Raw genomic sequence first — 18,973 nt, 5'->3', positions numbered from 1 at the left:
GGTGTAATGCATGAATATACATATTGGATATGCTTACTTATTTGGATGGAGGAACTTGATTAAAAGTGTTAGAGATTATACTGTAGGTGGAGGGAAAGAGTAATGATTGTTTAATATTTTATATACATAAAAGTAATGCTATTACTTTGGTTATTTAAAGTCTTATACAGACTTTCTATCTGGTGTTGATTATACAAAAATCAATGTAGTTTAGAAGGGAACTAGAAGTTTTTATAGTTCTGTTTCTAGTACATTTAAGGATATGTGAGGGTTTTTTGGTATGTATATATATATTTAATGATTGACAGGCTTCTTCCTGTCAAAGCCTAATTATACTGAGGCATTATGGCTGCCTTGTATTACTTACCTCTAGAAAAGATTTTATATTGCAATTTTCTTCCAGGACAACTTTGTGTGTGTGCATGTAGGTGGTGGTGGGGTGCTGATGTTTGAACCCAGGGCCTTGTGCATGCAAGGCAAGCACTCTACAAACTGATCTATATTCCCAGCCCTCTTCCAGGGCAACTTTTTAAAATACTATCTCATTGAGATTTCTTTAAATGGAACTTCTTTTAAGTCTTTATATTTTTTTCTGAATGGTTCTGCCCTATTTCTCATTACTCTTTCATTTAATCTGCTAGGCTAGTTGTAGTTTCATGGTATGTTATGTAACTTATTTTGAGAATTCCTTACAAATGCTGTTTTGAGCTGTTCAAAAAGGGAAGTGGGGCTGGGGTTGTGGCTCAGTGGCAGAGTACTTGCATACTTAAGTTTAAAAAGATTTTAAAAAGTGGGGAGGATGGTTCTTAACACAGTGAGTTTTTTTTTTTTAAGAGAATGTTGATAATCCCTTCAAAAGGCTGAATTTATTATTTATTTTTTAGGTTATAGTCTTGATAGTTTTTATTCCTTGATGTTTACATTTGTCCCATGAAAGAGCAAAGTGGGATCTTTCTGAAAATTTTGTGAAAGATCCTCACAGGGGCTTAAAAATATCTGAGACTGAAATGAAAGCAACTTTTGAAATTTTCTTTTAAAATTGTCAAATATATTTTATGAAGAATTTATAAAAGGGGGGAAATGATTGTAATTTATTGTTCATGACAGTTTTTTTTTTAATAAAGTGAGTTTCAACAACAAACAAAAAAAAATATCTGAGACACAATCTGTCGATTCCATCAAAGTCACAATAAGAAAATGGAGTAAACTACCTCCTCCCTGCCTCCACCTTAAAGCCCAACACTGGAAACCAGTGGATAGTTTGAGCTGTCCTTCCTACAAATAGCGATTCTTGAATGAATCATTTAGATCAGTCCCATGTATGTGAAAAAATTACATTACTGCCCAGTGCTGGGTTTTCTATTTATACTATGAGGCTATTATTATTATTATTTTATATCCATTTTGTCCTTTTTTTGGCGGGGAGGGTACACCAGGGATTGAATTTAGGGGCCTCAACCATTGAGCCATGTCCCCAACTCAAGGTCTCACTGAGTTGCTTAGCGCCTCTCTATTGTTGAGGTTGGTTTTGAACTTGCTATCCTCCTGCCTCAGCCTCCCGAGCCACTGGGATTACAGGTGTGCACCACCAGGCACAGCCATTTTATCTTTTTTTTTTTTTTTTTTGTAAGACAGTGTGAAGCAAGCAGAAAAGAAACTCATGATAAAGTACTTTGGGACCAGAAGGAAAATACTCTGAAGTATCTTGGCTTACTATTGCTTTATCTTTGCATTTGTAGAGAGACTTAAAAGATTTGGGCATACTTACCTGCATTTTCATTTGCCATATTCTCTTAATACATTAAGAACTCAGGGGCACTCAGCCACTGAGCCACATCTCCAGCCCTATTTTTGTATTTTATTTAGAGACAGAATTTCACTGAGTAGCTTAGCATCTTGCTGTTGCTGAGGCTGGCTTTGAACTGATGATCCTCCTGCCTCAGCCTCCCAATCCGATGGGATTACTTGAAAGTTGTAAATTGCCAGGCATGGTGGCATGCGCTTTGTAATCCCTGTGATTCAGGAGGCTAATGACAGGATGATTACAAGTTTGAGGACAGCCTGGGCAACTTACTTAGCCAGTTTCTGTCTCAAACAAAATTTAAAAGAGCTCAGAGTATGGCTCAGTGTTAGAGCTCCCCTGAGTTCAATCTCCAATACTGCAAAAATAAATAAATAATAAATAAAATTGTAAGTTAATGATTTGATTGTCATCATTAATCAAATGATGACATTTGACTTTTCAAAAAACTTTTTAAGTCTAGTAACTAGATTTAAAGGTCACAGTAATTTTTGTCTCATGGATGTTTGTTTTTATTTTGTTAAATGGTAAGTGGGATTCACTTTTAGCCCTTTGAAAATATAAGGGCATGGAAATACCATGGCATCACTTTAATTGGTGTATGATATTAATGGAAGAACATTTTGTCTTTAAAATAATGTTCTGGTATATTATTATATAAAATTTAATGAAAAGAGCTTGTCAAGAAAATTAAATCTCTTTGAGACATGGACTTGTTGGTTAATGTTGTAGTAAGGTTTCAGTGTATGATACATTTATGATACTTTCAGGTAAGTTTTTTAAATCAAATTTTTATAATCAGAATTTCTTGTAAGTTAGTGACATTTGTTACCATGAGGAGAAAGCAGAAGAAACTGTGACAATTCTATCTATTTAACATTTCCTCTTTTGGGCCACATGCTTGATCTGATATGCTGAAATTGCTTTTTCTTTTCTTTTTTTTTTGGTGACAGGGATTGAACTCAGGGGCACTCAGAAACTGAGCCACATTCCCAACCCTATTTTTGTATTTTATTTAGAGACAGGGTCTCACTGAGTTGCTTAGTGCCTCCTTGCTGTTGCTGAGGCTGGCTTTGAATTCATGATCCCCTTGCCTCAGCCTCCCAATCCGCTGGGATTACAGGCATGCCCCATTGCACCTTGCTGGCTCTGAGATTGCTTTATAACTGATGTCCCTGTGTCTGCCATCCCAGATGGTTCTCATTGCATGTGAGAATGGTAGACGAGCACCCTGCCTAAACTAACTCTTTGTGACATGGACACATATTAGTCCAGGTGATAATCTACTTACAGATGATTTGGCAGTTCAAAGAAAATTGAACCTGTCCAAAGCCTTCAGGAATAATCATTCTGTTGTGTGATTACCTATTCTTTTAAATATCACTAAGATTAGATTATATCACTGTACTGTTTTGTGGCATTTTAATTAATGTGTTATTTTAAAGAATTTAATCTTTATTTATTTATTTATTTTTAATGTTGAACCCAGGGCCTCACCAGTGCTAGGCAAGCACACTCTACCATTGAGCCACAAGCCCAGCCCCTTAATGTGTTTTTTAAAAGACTTAGAATGATATATAGTTGAGTTTCTCCTGTTCATTCCATTCTCCTTCACTGTCCTACTCATAAATTTCTGCAGCAAAGCACTTGGATACTTTTAAAGTCTAATATGCAGATTAAAGTTTTAAAACTGAAGCTTCTATCATCATCCACACCAAAAAGGGAGAATGTCTCCCAGCTTTTTATTTTCTTAACTATAAATAGCTAATATTGAATACTTAAAGTAGAATTACTTTTTAAGCTCCTTATGTGGACTATACAGGAGTATTTGCTTATTTTATCTTTAGTCTTCAAAATATAACATTATTGGAGAAGTTTAAAGCCAAATAAATAAAGACATAGAAATGAAGTTAGTCCATGGCTAAGCAACAAATGGCAGAGACCATACTCTAATTATTACATTAACTGTCAGTACCATAACTTCTTTTAATTGCTACAGAAGATGATTTCTGCCATTCCATTCTTTCTGCATGTTATATATACACAAAGATGAAAATGGTGTGGTTCATCCTTTCATCTTTTTCACAATTCATTGAAAGAGTTCATCTTTTACAAATGCACTACAGAACAAATTCTGGAATCTGATATACATTGCAGTTCAAGCTATGTGATCTTAGGCCAATTAATCTCCTTTTAAAAGTGGCAATGAAAGTAGTGCCTACTTTTTAAGGCCATGAAGATTAAATGAGAACATTTAGAAAGGATGCATGTGTAAGTGTTACCTCTTTTCTACTCTGAAGATATTACCAATCATTAAGCTTTTTACCCTAAAGCAGTAATCAGATTTACTCATATCTGGTGTTTTGATATGGCATACTTTGCTGCTGCTTCTTTGCTCAAAAAGAAGTTTGCTTATGTGGCTTTCTTCTCACTGCTTGTAGGCTTAATGTTTATTCTGTATAGATTATTTGGTCAGAAATATTTTTCATCAATTAGTTACTTAGGCTTATTTTCTGCAAAGCATTCCCCATGAAAACTTGGCTATGTTCCCATCTCTTTTTAATTTGAGACAGGGTCTCACTAAGTTGCCCAGGCTGGCTTTGAACTTGAACTTCTTTTCCTCAGCCTCCCAAGTAGTTCATTCTGAATAGTTTGTACTGTTATTTTTCCATGTCACAATTTTGTACAAAATTTAATTTTGTTTTAAATTATTATTATAGTATTTTATCTTTACATCACACATGAATGACTTTATTATTTTGACTAATTCTTTCTTCTAAGAGTTATAATATGAATAATTATAGATTATGTTTAAAGAGGACTGTTACTGAAAAGACAGTAGTTAGAGTGCTTCAGGACTGATGTTTGAGACATGACCTTTAAGCCAGTACCTAGATGTCCATGTTGAAATTTCCTGGGAATAAAAAGCATTGGTATAACATTAGACAGTGTTGGTAAATAAATCCTACCTTGACAGGATAATTTAGATATGTGCTTGTATTCTTAGGTGACCGGGTTATTGATGTGGGATCCGAGTGGAGAACTTTCAGTAATGACAAAGCAACAAAAGATCCATCTCGAGTTGGAGATTCTCAGAATCCTCTTTTGAGTGATGGAGATTTGTCTACCATGATTGGCAAGGTAATACTCGCAATCAGCAGGAAATACCTAGTGCAGAGTGACCGAAGACCCGGGAGTTTGGAATCTTTGCAAAAATATCAGACACTGGTCTCATTGGGGAATATTGGCCTGATAATAAAATTTGCCAGTAATACCACTGTGGATGATGGCTGATTAGTGTGTTCTTTCCATCTTGGAAGGGAGAACATCAAATCAAAATTATAATATGTATGTATGTATTTATTAATTTTGTACTGAGGATTGAACCCAGGAACACTTTACCACCAAGCTACATCCCCAATCCTTTTTATCTGATTTTTTAAAATTTGAGACCAAGTCTTTCTAAGTCGCTTAGGGTCTTGCTAAGTTGCTGAGGCTGGTCTTGAATATGCGATCCTGCTCTCAGCCTCCTGAATTGCTGAGATTTTCAAAGGACTGGGGATTACTTAGCTCAGTAGTAGAGCACCATAAAATTCCATCCCCAATACCATACTTGCACCCTGTCCCCTCAAGAAAAATTGTCTTCTCCCTGTACACTAAATACTTAATAGTTAAGGGTTTCATGGAAATGTAGTATATAGAATGTGCTCAGTAAATGGTGGTGGTGATTATTATATAAGGCAATAGCATAATTTCCCTGATAGCCTGATTCTCTTTACTTTGTAATCTGAATTGGAAATAGTGGTGAAATATTTTGCAAGATTAATCAAGGGGGTGTTTACATTTTAAGATATTACTATTGTGTACTGTTTTTTATTTTCTTTTGTGCAGTCCTTAGGGTTGAATTTGGTAGAACTCTACACTGAGCTACATCCCTATCTCTTTCTATTTATATTGAGACAGGGTCTCACTAAGTTGCCTGGGCTGACCTCCAACTTGGCTTGTTGCTTCAGCCTCCCAAGAATACATATTCTGTATTTAAGAAAGTATTATGAAAAAAAACCCAGGTTATTAGATATTTTTTGCATGCTGTAATTGATAAAACTGCATATCAAATTTGGACAACATGGTATATAAAAGGTTAAAAGTTTAAGGTATTAAAACCAGAAATATTTTTAAGTAGATTATGTCTGCATTTGCTTTAAGCCTTATGGGCTTGGAAAAAAAGCATATTTATAGGTATTTTAAAATGTAAGATTGTAACTAATTGACACTGTGACTTTTTGTTATTTAATTTTTTCAATAGCAAATACATGATTCAAAAAATGTATGACAGGAACATATATTAAATTTTCCTCACCCTTGACCCCTAAACTCTTGAGTTCCCACTGCAATACCTCTTTTCTGCCAGAAGTAGCCACTATTATTAGTTTCTTCTATATTCTTTGAAAGTTTTATTCTTATTTTAATATTTATTTTTTTGTTTTTAGGTGGCCACAATATTTTATTTATATGTGCTGCTGAGAATCGAACCCAGTGCCACATGCATGCTAGGCAAGCACTCTGCCACTGAGCCACAACCCTAGCCCTGAACGTTTTATTCTTACATGGCTAAAAAGAAAAATTTTAAGATGCTACATTTATTGTAAACTAAATTTTTTATATGTATTTGGGAATATTTCTGGACTTTATCTGTTCCTGTTTTGGTCTAGTTAATCAAATGCCGTACCATACTTTTATATCCGGTGGCACTAATCCTCATTGCTTTTCTTTTTCAGTGTTTTCTTCACTAATTTTTTCTATTTAAAGGTTAGGATCACTTTGTTCTGTTTTTCAAAAACAAAGCAAAACAAAATCTTGATTATTTTTATTGGGATTTTGGTTATATTTATTTACAAAATGATATAGGGAAAATTGACTTATTGATACATCTTTCTATCCAAAAATATGGTATGCTTTCAATTTCCTTAATTCTTATGTGTCCATTAGGGATGTTTTAATATTTTCTTCATGAACATCTTACATATAAGTGAATTTCCAGAATTTATTTTTTACATTACCATTGTAATTGGAATATTTTCCTTCATTGTCTTCTAACTGGTTAAATGTGTGTTGGAAGGTGTTGATTTCTGTTCATTAATCTTGACCTGTGACTTTAATGAATTATTTTTTTATATATTTATTTTTTAGTTATAGATGGACGCAATACCTTTGTTTCATTTATTTTATTTTTATATGGTGCTGAGGATCAAATCCAGTGCCTCTTGCGTGCCAGGCAAGCGCTCTACCACTGAGCCCCAGCCCTAATGAATTCTTTTATTACTGATAACAATAGCAGTTTTTTAGTGATTTTTTTTTTGAGTATTCTAGGTATACAAAGATATTACTTGTAAATAGTTTAATAATTTCCATTCCAAATTTGTATCTCTTACTTAACAATATTGGCTGTTTTTTCTAGTATAGTGTTACAAAGTGGTTGTTGAAGGAGGCACCTTTGTCTTGCATCTACTTTATTGGTAATCCTACTAATGTTTTTTCATTATTCGTAGTGCTGGCTTTGGCCCTTAGAGATTTTTCTATTGTGAAGAAATATCCATGTGTAGTATTCTATGAAGGTATCAAAAATGAATTCTGGCTGGGTGTGGTGGCACATACCTGTAATCCCAGCAGCTTGGGAGGCTGAGACAGGAGGCTGCGAGTTCAAAGTCAGATTCAGCAATGGCGAGCTATTAACCAACTCAGTGAGACCCTGTGTCTAAATAAAGTACAGAATGGGTCTGGGGATGTGGCTCAGTGGTTGAGTGCCCCTGAGTTCAATCCCTGGTATCCCCCCACCATCCAAAAAAATGAATTCTGACTTTTTTTCATCTTTTTTGGTACCTTTGGAGATCATATGAGTTTTCTTCTTAGATCTAATATTATGATGTTTTATTAGATTCTCCAATAATACATATTTTGCATTTGTGAAAGTCTCCACTTGGTCATGATAATATTAAAAATGTATTCTGTTTTCTGATATTTGTTATTTTATCATATTTATAAATGAAATTGGACTGCTTTGTTTTCTATTTTCTGTGGCCTCAAATAATTGTTCAGAATTATATATTCCTTAAGTGATAAAACACCTCTTTAAAACATCTTAACCTGGTACTTTTTCTATTTGAGGGAAAGGTAGGATGCACGGTGCAAATTTCTTGGGCTTTTGGAGTCAGATTGTATAACTTGTATTTTCATAGAAATTGTTCATTCAAGTTTTCTGAGAGTTTCTTGCAAGTTATAAAAATGTTTTATAGGGTACAGGAGCTGCAAGTTTTGATGAGTTTGGCAATTCTAAGTACCAGAATCGGAGAACAATGAGTAGTTCGGATCGGGCAATGATGAATGCATTCAAGGAAATTACTACCATGGCAGACAGAATCAACCTCCCTCGAAATATAGTTGTAAGTTTTTGTCTACCTCCTTTAAGCCATTCTGGCATTGATTTTTGCATAATTTAGTGAACATATGCAATTTTGATATTGTAACTAATTAAATGGCCTAGAGTTAATTAAACTTAGTTTCTCTGTTTTGAAGGATCGAACAAATAATTTATTCAAGCAAGTGTATGAACAGAAGAGCCTTAAGGGAAGAGCTAATGATGCTATAGCTTCTGCTTGTCTCTATATTGCCTGTAGACAAGAAGGGGTTCCTAGGACATTTAAAGGTGAGTTTTTAGTTGCATAAAGTAACAGACCAAAGTCAAGCTGCTTTGATACTTAGAAGCCAAGTCCTGTCTTCATCATTAGGTATAGTAATCCACCTGCACATTATTTGCCAGCGCCACTTTATTTTGTTCCTTGACAACAAAAACATAAAGAGATCTTACTGACCATGTTCTTTTCAAACTGTTTTCCCATGTAGATTTGTTTTAAGTCTATGTTAGGCCACTGTGTTCTTTGCTAGTAAGATATTTTGATGGACTATATTTTATGGGTTTATGGCCTGGCATCAAAGCTATAGTAGGCTCTTTGTAGGAAGTCAGTACACTTGATGCATAAAAACAGCTGTCATTTCTAGCATAGATCTTTCTCTATAGGTGTAGGAGTCGAGCCTTGGAAAGCATCAGTGAGATTTTTTTCTTTTGAGGTATATAGTATTTGCAGATTAACACTTAAATTTAGAGGCTTTGAGATAATTGGTATTTTTCATACAGTTTGCAGTTACCCACAAATATATGACAACCTATTCATAGTGTTGTCATGATGCATACACTGACAAAAGTTTTGTAGCTGAAGGCTGAACTTACTCTTCATTCATCCAGTTAATATTTATTAACATGTTTTAGGACAAAGAAAAGAAGTGATGGCCTTTATCACCATCTTTTGTGTTGTTACTGCAACTAAAAAAAAGAAGTTTGTTAAGTTTATTCTGAAAGTGCTTGGTGGATGAATATTTAGGATAAGGGTGTTGAATATTTATCTCATTTAATTATAGCCTGTAATGGCAGGAATTACATGCGTACATGACTTTGTAGCTTGAGAAACATTCTTTAGCTAGAGTATTTTCTTTCATCTCCTTGATACCCTCCCTATAACAGATTAACATATAAATACCCAAGAAATTTTTGATTAAAGATGTCTATTTGCATAAATTGAAACTGTCAAGAAGTTAATATTTTCAAAGATTAAGACCTAAATTTAAAGTGTGGTGAACATTTACATTAACCAAGAAATTTTAAATTAGCTCAATGGGAAATATCACTGAAAGGATTAGGGTTTCAACTTTAGGCATGGTTAAGATTTTTTTTTTGCAACTGCAATGTGTTATTTAATCAGAAATGATAGGTTTTTAAATGAACTATATGGCTTATATGGATTTTTTTTTCTTTTAGAAATATGTGCTGTATCACGAATTTCTAAGAAAGAAATTGGCCGATGTTTTAAACTTATTTTGAAAGCTTTAGAAACAAGTGTGGATTTGATTACAACTGGGGACTTCATGTCCAGGTTCTGTTCCAACCTTTGTCTTCCTAAGCAAGTTCAAATGGCAGCTACACATATAGCCCGTAAGGCTGTGGAATTGGACTTGGTTCCTGGGAGGAGCCCGATCTCTGTGGCTGCAGCAGCTATTTACATGGCTTCACAGGCATCAGCTGAGAAGAGGACCCAAAAAGGTAGGGGTTTTCATGAGAAATGTTGATAATGAATTATGAAGGCTAAAGTATGTCTTTTTCCATTTTATGTGTGAAGCATTTAAGTATCCAGAACCCACACTTCAGAGGTAGTTCCTCAGCAACAAAACATAAAAATATCTAGTATTTTGCTTTTAAGTGACTCACAAATAAAAATGTTTGGAGGCACAGCTATGTACAAACTTTTTTCCCATTGAATTATATAATTTTAATTTGTACATTGTTCATTCTTTTTTAAAATTTATTTAATTTTTTTTACATTGTTCACTTTTTTGTGAGTTCTCTGTAATTTTTTTCCTTAAATATTCCTGATCATTTTGAGTCATTTTTCCCTCCATAAACTTAACCTTTTTAAATCTTGGGAGGGGCAGTGGGAAATAGGTTGGAACATGACCCTGCTGATTAACACACTTATCAATATTGTTGACCATCAACCTTTAATGTTCTGTGAAGCCTGCTTTTTTCTCCTTTTGAATCATATTCATAATTTCTTTTTTTTAAAAGAGAGAGAATTTTTTTAAATATTTATTTTTTAGTTTTTGACGGACACAACATCTTTGTTTTATTTTTATGTGGTACTAAGGATTGAACCCAATGCCCTGTGCATGCCAGGCAAGCGCGCTACCGCTTGAGCCACATCCCCAGCCACTATTCATAGTTTCTTAATGAAATTTCTGAAATACATAGACATAAGTAGTTCAACCTTCTATAAAGTCATTTTTAAATTTAGTGTGGATTTTTCTTTTTAAGGCACAGTCTGGTTTTTTTTAGTTGTAGATGGACACGGTGCCTTTATTTTGTGTATTTATTTTTTATGTGGTGCTGAGGATCAAACCCAGTACCCGTCATGTGTGCTAGGCAAGCACTGAGCTACAACCCCAGCCCTCTAGGGAAACTTTCAACCAGAAGTATTAATCATTTTTGCAAGTATAAAAATTGCAAAAATGGATTACTTCTATGATCCTCAAAAAATTTTATGAAGAAAAAGGAGAGTCAATTCTAAATTTTAAAGTGGGTTCATGAATTACTGGCTTAAGTGACTTTGTAGTACTTGATTCAGAAGCCTTTCACTTCAGCTTAGGCTATACTTTGATGTAAGTAACAGATGGTAACAGAAGAGTGATTAGAGGGGGAAAGCCAGCATTAATTAATTACTCAGGTATGCCATTATCCATTCCCTTTGTCCTCTACTCATTTTTTAAAGGCTAGTTTAGATCCATTTTTTACCTTTTATATTTATTAAGAAAGATTTAATCTACTTCTTTGTATTCTTAACAGACTAGAAATTCTCAAGTGTCTTGAGTTCAATATATATGCACAATATATACTTCTAATAGTAAAAAAAAATCTATATATGCTGTTATAGATGCTTGATCTCTAGGAAAAAAGAGGTTGTAGAAAAATATTATTTCATTTTGGTTTTAGATGTTGCAGATAAACTTTCAAATGTAGAAAGAGACGATGAATTTATTTTTTCCTTTTTGCAGTACTGGGAATTGAACCCAGGGGTGTTCTATCACTGTGCTGCATCCCAAGCCCTTTATTTAAATTTTGAAAAATTTTGAGACAGGGTCTCATTAAGTTGCCCAGGCTGAGCTCAAACCTGTGATCCTCCTGCCTCAGCTTCTCAAGTAGGTGGGATTATAGATGTGTGCCACCAGACCTGACCTGGGTAGTGAATTTCTTTATAAGAACATGTTTCAAAGTATATGGATGAAGACACGAATTGGTGTGACTATACTTTGTATACAACCAGAGATATGAAAAATTGTGCTCTATATGTGTAATAAGAATTGTAATGCATTCCACTGTCATAAATAAAAATTAATTTAAAAAGAACATATTCATGGATTACTCTGTGATCCTCAACAAGATTTATAAAGAAAAAGAGTAGTCATTTTAAAATATGGTCAGTATAATGTTTATCACTCATAGTACTATGCCCTGAGTTATTTTACATATATTAAACATTATAATACTGTAGACAAATTTTAAGGTAATAGGTGCTACTGCCATTATTGTTATTACTGTCTTTAACTCCTATTTCTTGTCTTTCAGTTTGGATTCCCATTATCATTTTTAAAAAATCAGTATTTTTTAATTTTGTCTTTATCACTTTGGTAGTAGAAAGGAGGTGGGAGGAAAGGTATACTTAATGTTTTGATTTTTGTCTTTTAGAGATTGGAGATATTGCTGGTGTAGCTGATGTTACAATCAGACAGTCCTACAGGCTGATCTACCCTCGGGCCCCAGATCTGTTTCCTCCAGATTTCAAATTTGACACCCCAGTGGACAAACTACCACAGCTATAAATTGAGGCAGCTAATATCAAACTTTTATGTACACAGAACTTTGCCTATTGTACATAGCCTATACAACGTGCTGGGTTGAGCCTTTAATGAGGAACATGGTACGCATTCCAGGGCTACATATTATTGCTTGGCATTCTGTATGTATATACTAGTGCAACATATTTAATGATTTGAATTTCTTACTGAATTTGCTTTCTTTTGTAGTGATCTAGGAAACTGTATTTTGGAAGATACTGAAATTATGTAATTCTTGAATAAAACATTTTTCAAAACTAAATTTTTTGTTACATTTACCTGTTATATGTAATTTATAATATATAATTTTAAATAATGTGTATCACTGCAATTGATAGAGGTTGTTATTTTTCATTATTTTTCTCATATATTGAGGGTTTTAATTTTAATAGTCATGGAAATAAAAAAAAACTTTCAAGAATGATTGTTAACATTTATAACATATTTAGTTTGTAGTGTGAGAGATTTATTAATATATGTTAAAAAAAAAAAAAGAAGAGCTGGACCCTGAAAGGCACCAGTGAAAAAGATGTAAACTCTTTTTCTTAATGAACTTATCAAGCAGAAGGATGATGCTATTAAGAATAGCAACAGCAGATCAAACAGATTTTAATTTGGGATGTGACTATTTCATTTTGTAAAAATCTGCATATCTACAATTCTTTTTTATTCTTAGTTATGCTTATTGGGACACCTATGAAGTAATGGGTCTTTAAAATGAGGATCACTGGTCCCTGGGAGTGTGCAGGAATTTTTAAATGAGCACTGTTATGTGATTTTTTTGATGTGGTGGGTATTTTGCTTATTTTTCCTTAGAACACATTGATTTAGGGTCTCTCAATTTCCAGGCACTGTAAAGGAAGGCCAAGAAAGTGTTGCTGTTTACCCACTAGGATAGTTTATACAGTGAACTTGTGTCTATGATAGGCATCACCTATGTAAATTATTGCTCTAACAGTGCTGTGATTCTCACATATCTGAATGGACATTAGCACTAGATGTGGCCTAGTGGTTGGGTTCAGACCCTAGTCTGTAAAGGGACTTTTTCCTTTTGAAGATCAGACTTTTCACTGCTATCCTCGTGACCATAGGAAGAAGAGGGTTATTGGGACCATGAAGACAAATGATATTTCTCTCTCAGACAAAATGCAGGATCCTCACACAGTACTGCTTAAAAGCAGTGGAAAACCTTAGGGAAATAAATACCAGGAGTCATCTATATACAGGATTAGAGGTCTAGTGAGGAAATGCACATTCCAGGCCAATAGAACTTATCCCACCCAAAGTGAGACCTAAGAAGAAGGAGTCTGAACCGTGTCTCCCTTTTCAATATATTGATCCCCAGCACCTCTCATCCCCACATGCCTTCAGCATTGCCCTCGAGAGCAATAGGCTCTAGTGACAAACCACAAAACTCCCAGTTCAGTGAAGGCTGCAAGCTGCAACCCAGCTAGATCTCAAGACAGTTATTTTTACAATTATCAAAGGTCAGTACATACACATGATAGAAGATTTGGAAAGTAAAATATGCATAAGTTACCCAGAAATAACTAATTTGTTTTTCTTTTTCAGCTGTTTTACTGTGTTTATTTTTTTAAACAGTTGATTCAGGTGTGGTAATATGACCTTTTAGTATTTTTTTTTCCTGGTTAAAAATGTATTGGGTGATTAGAAAAATGCAGATAAATAAAGGAAAATAAAAAGCTAACCCTGCCATTTAATTTATGTCAGCATCTTGGTCTGCCCCCCCACACACACACACATCTTTTATTGGTGCATTATAGTTAGTTGTACATAATGGTGGGATTTGTTATATATTAGTACATGCACAAAATATAACAATATAATTTTGGCTCCCCAGCACTTCCCCTTCCTCCCCCTTGTCCCTTTCCTCTACTGATCTCCCTTTGATTTTCATGAGATTCCCACCTTTCTTTTCCTTTTTCTTTAGCTTCTATGTAAGATAAAATGTATGAGCCTTGTTGGTCTGTCTTGTTTTCTGTACATTTATAAAATCAGGATCAAGAGAACTGATTTTTAAGATTAATTGGGATACAGGGTATGTTTTGTTTTGTTTTTGAGAATAAACATAAGTTATTCTTGTAGGTGGTTCTTGAAAGAAAAAGACTTAAAAATGCTATTTTTTCTAAATTCTCCTAAACTGTGCCTATGGCTGAATCAGCTTAATTCCAGGTATTGAAATAAGGAAATATTATGTTAGGGATGTCTTTCAGTGGTAAAGTGCTTGCCAGGCCACAAAGAGTCTGAAAGCTACTTTATTGACAGTCTCTGCTGTTACTCTGAATTTAAGAATTTGATAAGTTTCATGGAATCTAAGTTTCGACACTCTAGCACAGTCTCCCCATTTTTTTTTTTTTTTAACATCAGAGAAGCCTAGAAAAACCAAAAGATTTGCCCAAGTTCACTTGGCAGCAGAGATGGGACTAATTGAGGTCTCTTGATCATCCAGTGCTCTCCACTAACCCATACTGTTAGGCTTATTTCATAGGAAGTTGCCTCAGTATTGACTTCAGTTGTACCTTTCAAGTAGAGTTCAATTATTAGGGAATAATTGAAGGAGCTAGGTGTGGTGGTGCAGACCTGTAATCCCAGTGAATGTAATCCCAGAGAGGCTGTGGCAAGAGGATTGTGAGTTCAAATCCAGCCTCAGCAAATCAGGCCCCAAGCAACTCAGCAAGACCCTATATAATTATACATAATAAAGGCTGGGGATGTGACTCAGTGGTTAGGCACCCCTGGATTCCAGGGGTGGAATTTGGTACCAGTTCCTGGTACCAAAAAATGAAAATTAAATGCAAAAGATTATCTTTTTTTTTTTTGGCACAGAAGAATGAACACAGGGGCACTTAACAACTGAGCTACATCCCCAGCCTTGAGAGAGGGCCTCACTGCTTATGGTTGGCTTTCAACTTGGGATCCTCCTGGCTTGGCCTCTGGAGCTGCTGGGATTACAGGTGTGTGCCACTGCACCTGGCTTTAAGGGAAAAATTTTTTTGAGTTTTTGGTCTGAGGGGTTGTTTTTGTTATGCAGTATTGAGGACTGAACATGGCCTTATGCAGGCTAGGCAACTGCTCTTATCACTAAGCTCCATTCCCAGCCTGAGTGACTTTTTAATTATTTTTTAAACTATCCTGGTGACAAGGAGTTAATGGCTAGAAATTGTTCTTGAGCCCTTCCTCTAAACAAAATACTTCGTAAACTTGATGCCTCTTGATAGTAAGCTTTTGTGTTCAAAGCAGCAAATGTACTTTACCCAGGGTTGTCTTTGGTTCCTGAGCTAATTTTGTATCACAGGTGCAAGATTTATTTTAATTATCAAGATGAATAGCTGAGGGGGTCAGCCTATTACCCATCTGGTCCTAATCCAGCCAAGAGGCCTCTGTGCCCTATGCCAATATTTCCAATTGTCAGTGGCCCTGACTTTTTCTGCTGCTGAATTTTTAATCTCATCTGCCAGTTGAGCTACTGAAAGATTCCCTGACCCCCTAAACACCTCCTCATTCTCCCCCTCCTAGATATTTACATGCATACTCCCTTCCTCAGGATCCCAAGACTGCAAGGCATCACAGTAAGAGCATTTGTTCTAGGCCCTGGCATCTTTCATAAACTTCCACTCATAACCCTCTGATATTTCTGTGGTCCATCGGCTAGTGGACCAGGGAGCCGAGTTTTAAACTGCTATTTCAGGAGGCTGTTGGTGAAGGAGGAGGGAAAGGATGACCAAGAGAGGAAAAACTGTTTTCTTTTTGTACTAGGGATTGAACCCAGGGGTGGGTGCTTTACTACTGAACTGCATCCGGAGCCCTTTTTGTTTCACTTTTTAAAATTTTGAGACAGAGTCTCATTGGTTATTTAAAGCCCTCACTAAATTGCTGAGGCTGGTCTCATACTTGGGATCCTCCTGCCTCAGCCTCCCCAAGTCACTGGAAATTTAGGTGTGTGTCACTGCACCTGACTGGGAAAAAAAATTCTTTCCCTATTTACACATCATTCAACCCTTCTGACAATTTATGCATAGGAGTGTTTCCCCATAATTCCACGCAGTTCACCAGTACACACCACCTCAGTTCTAATACTACCTGGAGATAGCATTAGATCTCATGTTAAAGGCTCAGTACAACTTCTGCTGCCCACCAGCCATCAGCTATAAATTGTCATTATACAAAATACATGTATGAAGATGTGAATTTGGTGTCAGCATACCTTATATACAATCAGAGATATGATAAATTGTGATATAAAGGTGTATTAAGAATTGTAATGCAAAAAATAATGAGAGCTCATATATAATGGCAAAAAATAAATATTAAAAAAAATTGTCCTACCCCACTACTGTCCTTGGGTTTCATTAATAGTTGCTAAGAGCAGCTCACAGGTCCCAGGGAAACACATTTACCAATTTATTATAAAGGACAGTATGCAGTACAGATGAACAGCTAGATGTGAGATACATATAGGGTGAGGCATATGGAGACAGCACGGATTCCATTCATTCCTTGGGTGCTCTGCCCTCCAAGAACCTTTATGTGTTTTGGCTACCTAGAAGGCCTGTGTGCCTTTTTGGGTTTTTATGGTAGCTTCCTCAAGTAGGCATGATTGATGACATAATTGGTAATTAGTATCCACTCAATCCCTAGCACCTCCTGGAGGGTATGGGGGTGGGATACTGAAAGTTCCAACCCTTTTATCACCTGGTTGGTTCCCCTAGCAACCAGCCTCCATTTTGAGGCTATCCAGGCACCTGCCAAGAATGACCTTGTTAAAATATATGATTCCATCAGGAAATTACAAAGTTCTTACTGGCAAATCCATTATTGGATATGATATTTTATTGTTTAAGATGTTTGAGAAAGGAGGATGATTGCTCGTGTGCAAAACACTCAAGAAAAATAGGAGTGATATGAATTTTAAATTTTCCAAAATATATTTTGCCTTACATTGTGACAAAACCACACACCCCAAAAGCTGGGCACAATGGTGCATACTTGTAATCCTAGCTATTCAGAGGATCACAAATTTGATGCCAGCCTGGGCAACATGGTAAGAACTGTCTCAAATATAAAATAGCGTTTTTTAAAGAACTGGGAATGTAGCTCAGTGGTAGAGTGCTTGCCCAGCACAATCCACAGCCTGAATTAATTCCCAGGACCACACACACACACACACACCAAAAAAAAAAAAAAAAACCAGAAAATGGGGCTTTTAGAGACCTTAGAAAGGCTTGTTTGTGGGCTGGGAATGTGGCTCAAGCGGTAGCGCGCTCGCCCGCCTGGCATGCGTGCGGCCCGGGTTCGATCCTCAGCACCACATACAAAGATGTTGTGTCCGCTGAGAACTAAAAAAATAAATATTAAAAATTCTCTCTCTCTGTCTCTCTCTCTCTCTTAAAAAAAAACAATCACATAAGCATTATTAAAAAAAAAAAACAGAAAGGCTTGTTTGTTCTATACTGATCAAAAAGGCATATCTAGGATGGAAGGTTACAGATATGAGCTTCCAGATACGACACTTATGTTGAACACTTTCCTGAGCTTTTCAAGCAGGCTTGGTTGACCTAATTTCTCTGTGATTTCCCTGGATGACCTAACTACATCTGTGGTTCCTTCCCACTTGATAGCTTTGAGAAAACAGAAAACTCAACAATGGACCTTGAACTTTCAACTTCCTCCTAATATTTTACCCAGAAAATATTATCAGGTATGTAATCAACTTCTGTTTTAATTTGCTAAGGTGGGGAGTTTCCACTTTTTAGTGCACAATAGGAGATTGGGTTTGGGCCCTAACACCAATATTTTAGCTGTGACTTCATTATAATTTTCTGCAGATATCAAACCTGCACACTGGAATGGTGATTATTCAATAACTAAGACCTTTTTAAAAGGTCATCTACTACACAGATATCAAACTGTAGGCCTGGGCTTGTCTGGAGGACTGCAGGAGCAGCTCCAGAGAGAGGACAAACGGGTCCCATTACCTGCTATTCTGTCTTGTGTTGGACTAATCCTGAAGATTTTTTTTGAAAAGATTACAAATGAGCTGGGCGTGGTGGCACATGCCTATAACTGCAATGACTGAGACCCAGGGATCACAAGTTCAAGGCCAGCCTTAGCAACTTCGACCCTAAGCAACTAAGCAAGACCCAGTCTCAAAATAAAAAATAAAAACAGGCTGAGGATGTAGCTGGGTGGTTAAATACCCCTCAGTTCAACTCCTAGTTTTTTTTTTAAAAAAAAAAGGTTAAAAATGATTCATCAAGTATAACCCCTTAATTTCCAAGGTCCGAGGTCACTTCACTAGTTAGTTAGAAGGAAGACTAGTTTTGTCCTTAGGTGCTATTTTTCAAGATGCGTGTAACTTTCAAGAGACAACACAAATGTGGAAGTTGTCTTTAGATTAGGGAGGACTAAGTCTAAGGGATGAATATCATGGAGGTTGTCAGAGGGACTCCTGTGTTATGCTGAAGTCCAGAGGCAATTCATAGCAAATCTAATCTTAGGCTGGCTCTTAGTCACAAATTCTAATATTTTGTTATTCTAAAATATTTTTGTATAGAGGAAAGCAGAACATTAATTCATTCTCCATTTTATAGACTGTAAAATACAAAATACAGAGGTGAGCCAGATTTAGTGGTGCACACCTGTGATCCCATTGAC

The 18,973-nt window shown here is 35.7% G+C and overlaps 1 protein-coding gene across 2 annotated transcripts in view; it reads left to right on the top strand.

Annotated features, from left to right (window-relative positions):
• Positions 1-12,560, top strand: part of Gtf2b (general transcription factor IIB) — a 30,326-nt gene extending 17,766 nt beyond the window's left edge. For both annotated transcript variants that reach the window (XM_005339117.5, XM_078026657.1), the window contains exons 3-7: positions 4,809-4,942; positions 8,095-8,241; positions 8,375-8,504; positions 9,672-9,953; positions 12,150-12,560. In XM_005339117.5, coding sequence (XP_005339174.1) covers positions 4,809-4,942; positions 8,095-8,241; positions 8,375-8,504; positions 9,672-9,953; positions 12,150-12,283 — 827 coding nt within the window. In that variant the 3' untranslated portion in view covers positions 12,284-12,560. The remainder of the gene's footprint in view (positions 1-4,808; positions 4,943-8,094; positions 8,242-8,374; positions 8,505-9,671; positions 9,954-12,149) is intronic.
• Positions 12,561-18,973: the final 6,413 nt, after the last annotated feature.

This window comes from Ictidomys tridecemlineatus, chromosome 11 (genome assembly GCF_052094955.1).
Source record: "Ictidomys tridecemlineatus isolate mIctTri1 chromosome 11, mIctTri1.hap1, whole genome shotgun sequence".
Lineage (NCBI taxonomy): Eukaryota > Metazoa > Chordata > Mammalia > Rodentia > Sciuridae > Ictidomys > Ictidomys tridecemlineatus.
Note: the sequence above shows the minus strand (reverse complement) of the source record. Positions and strands in the feature narration are given on the sequence as shown.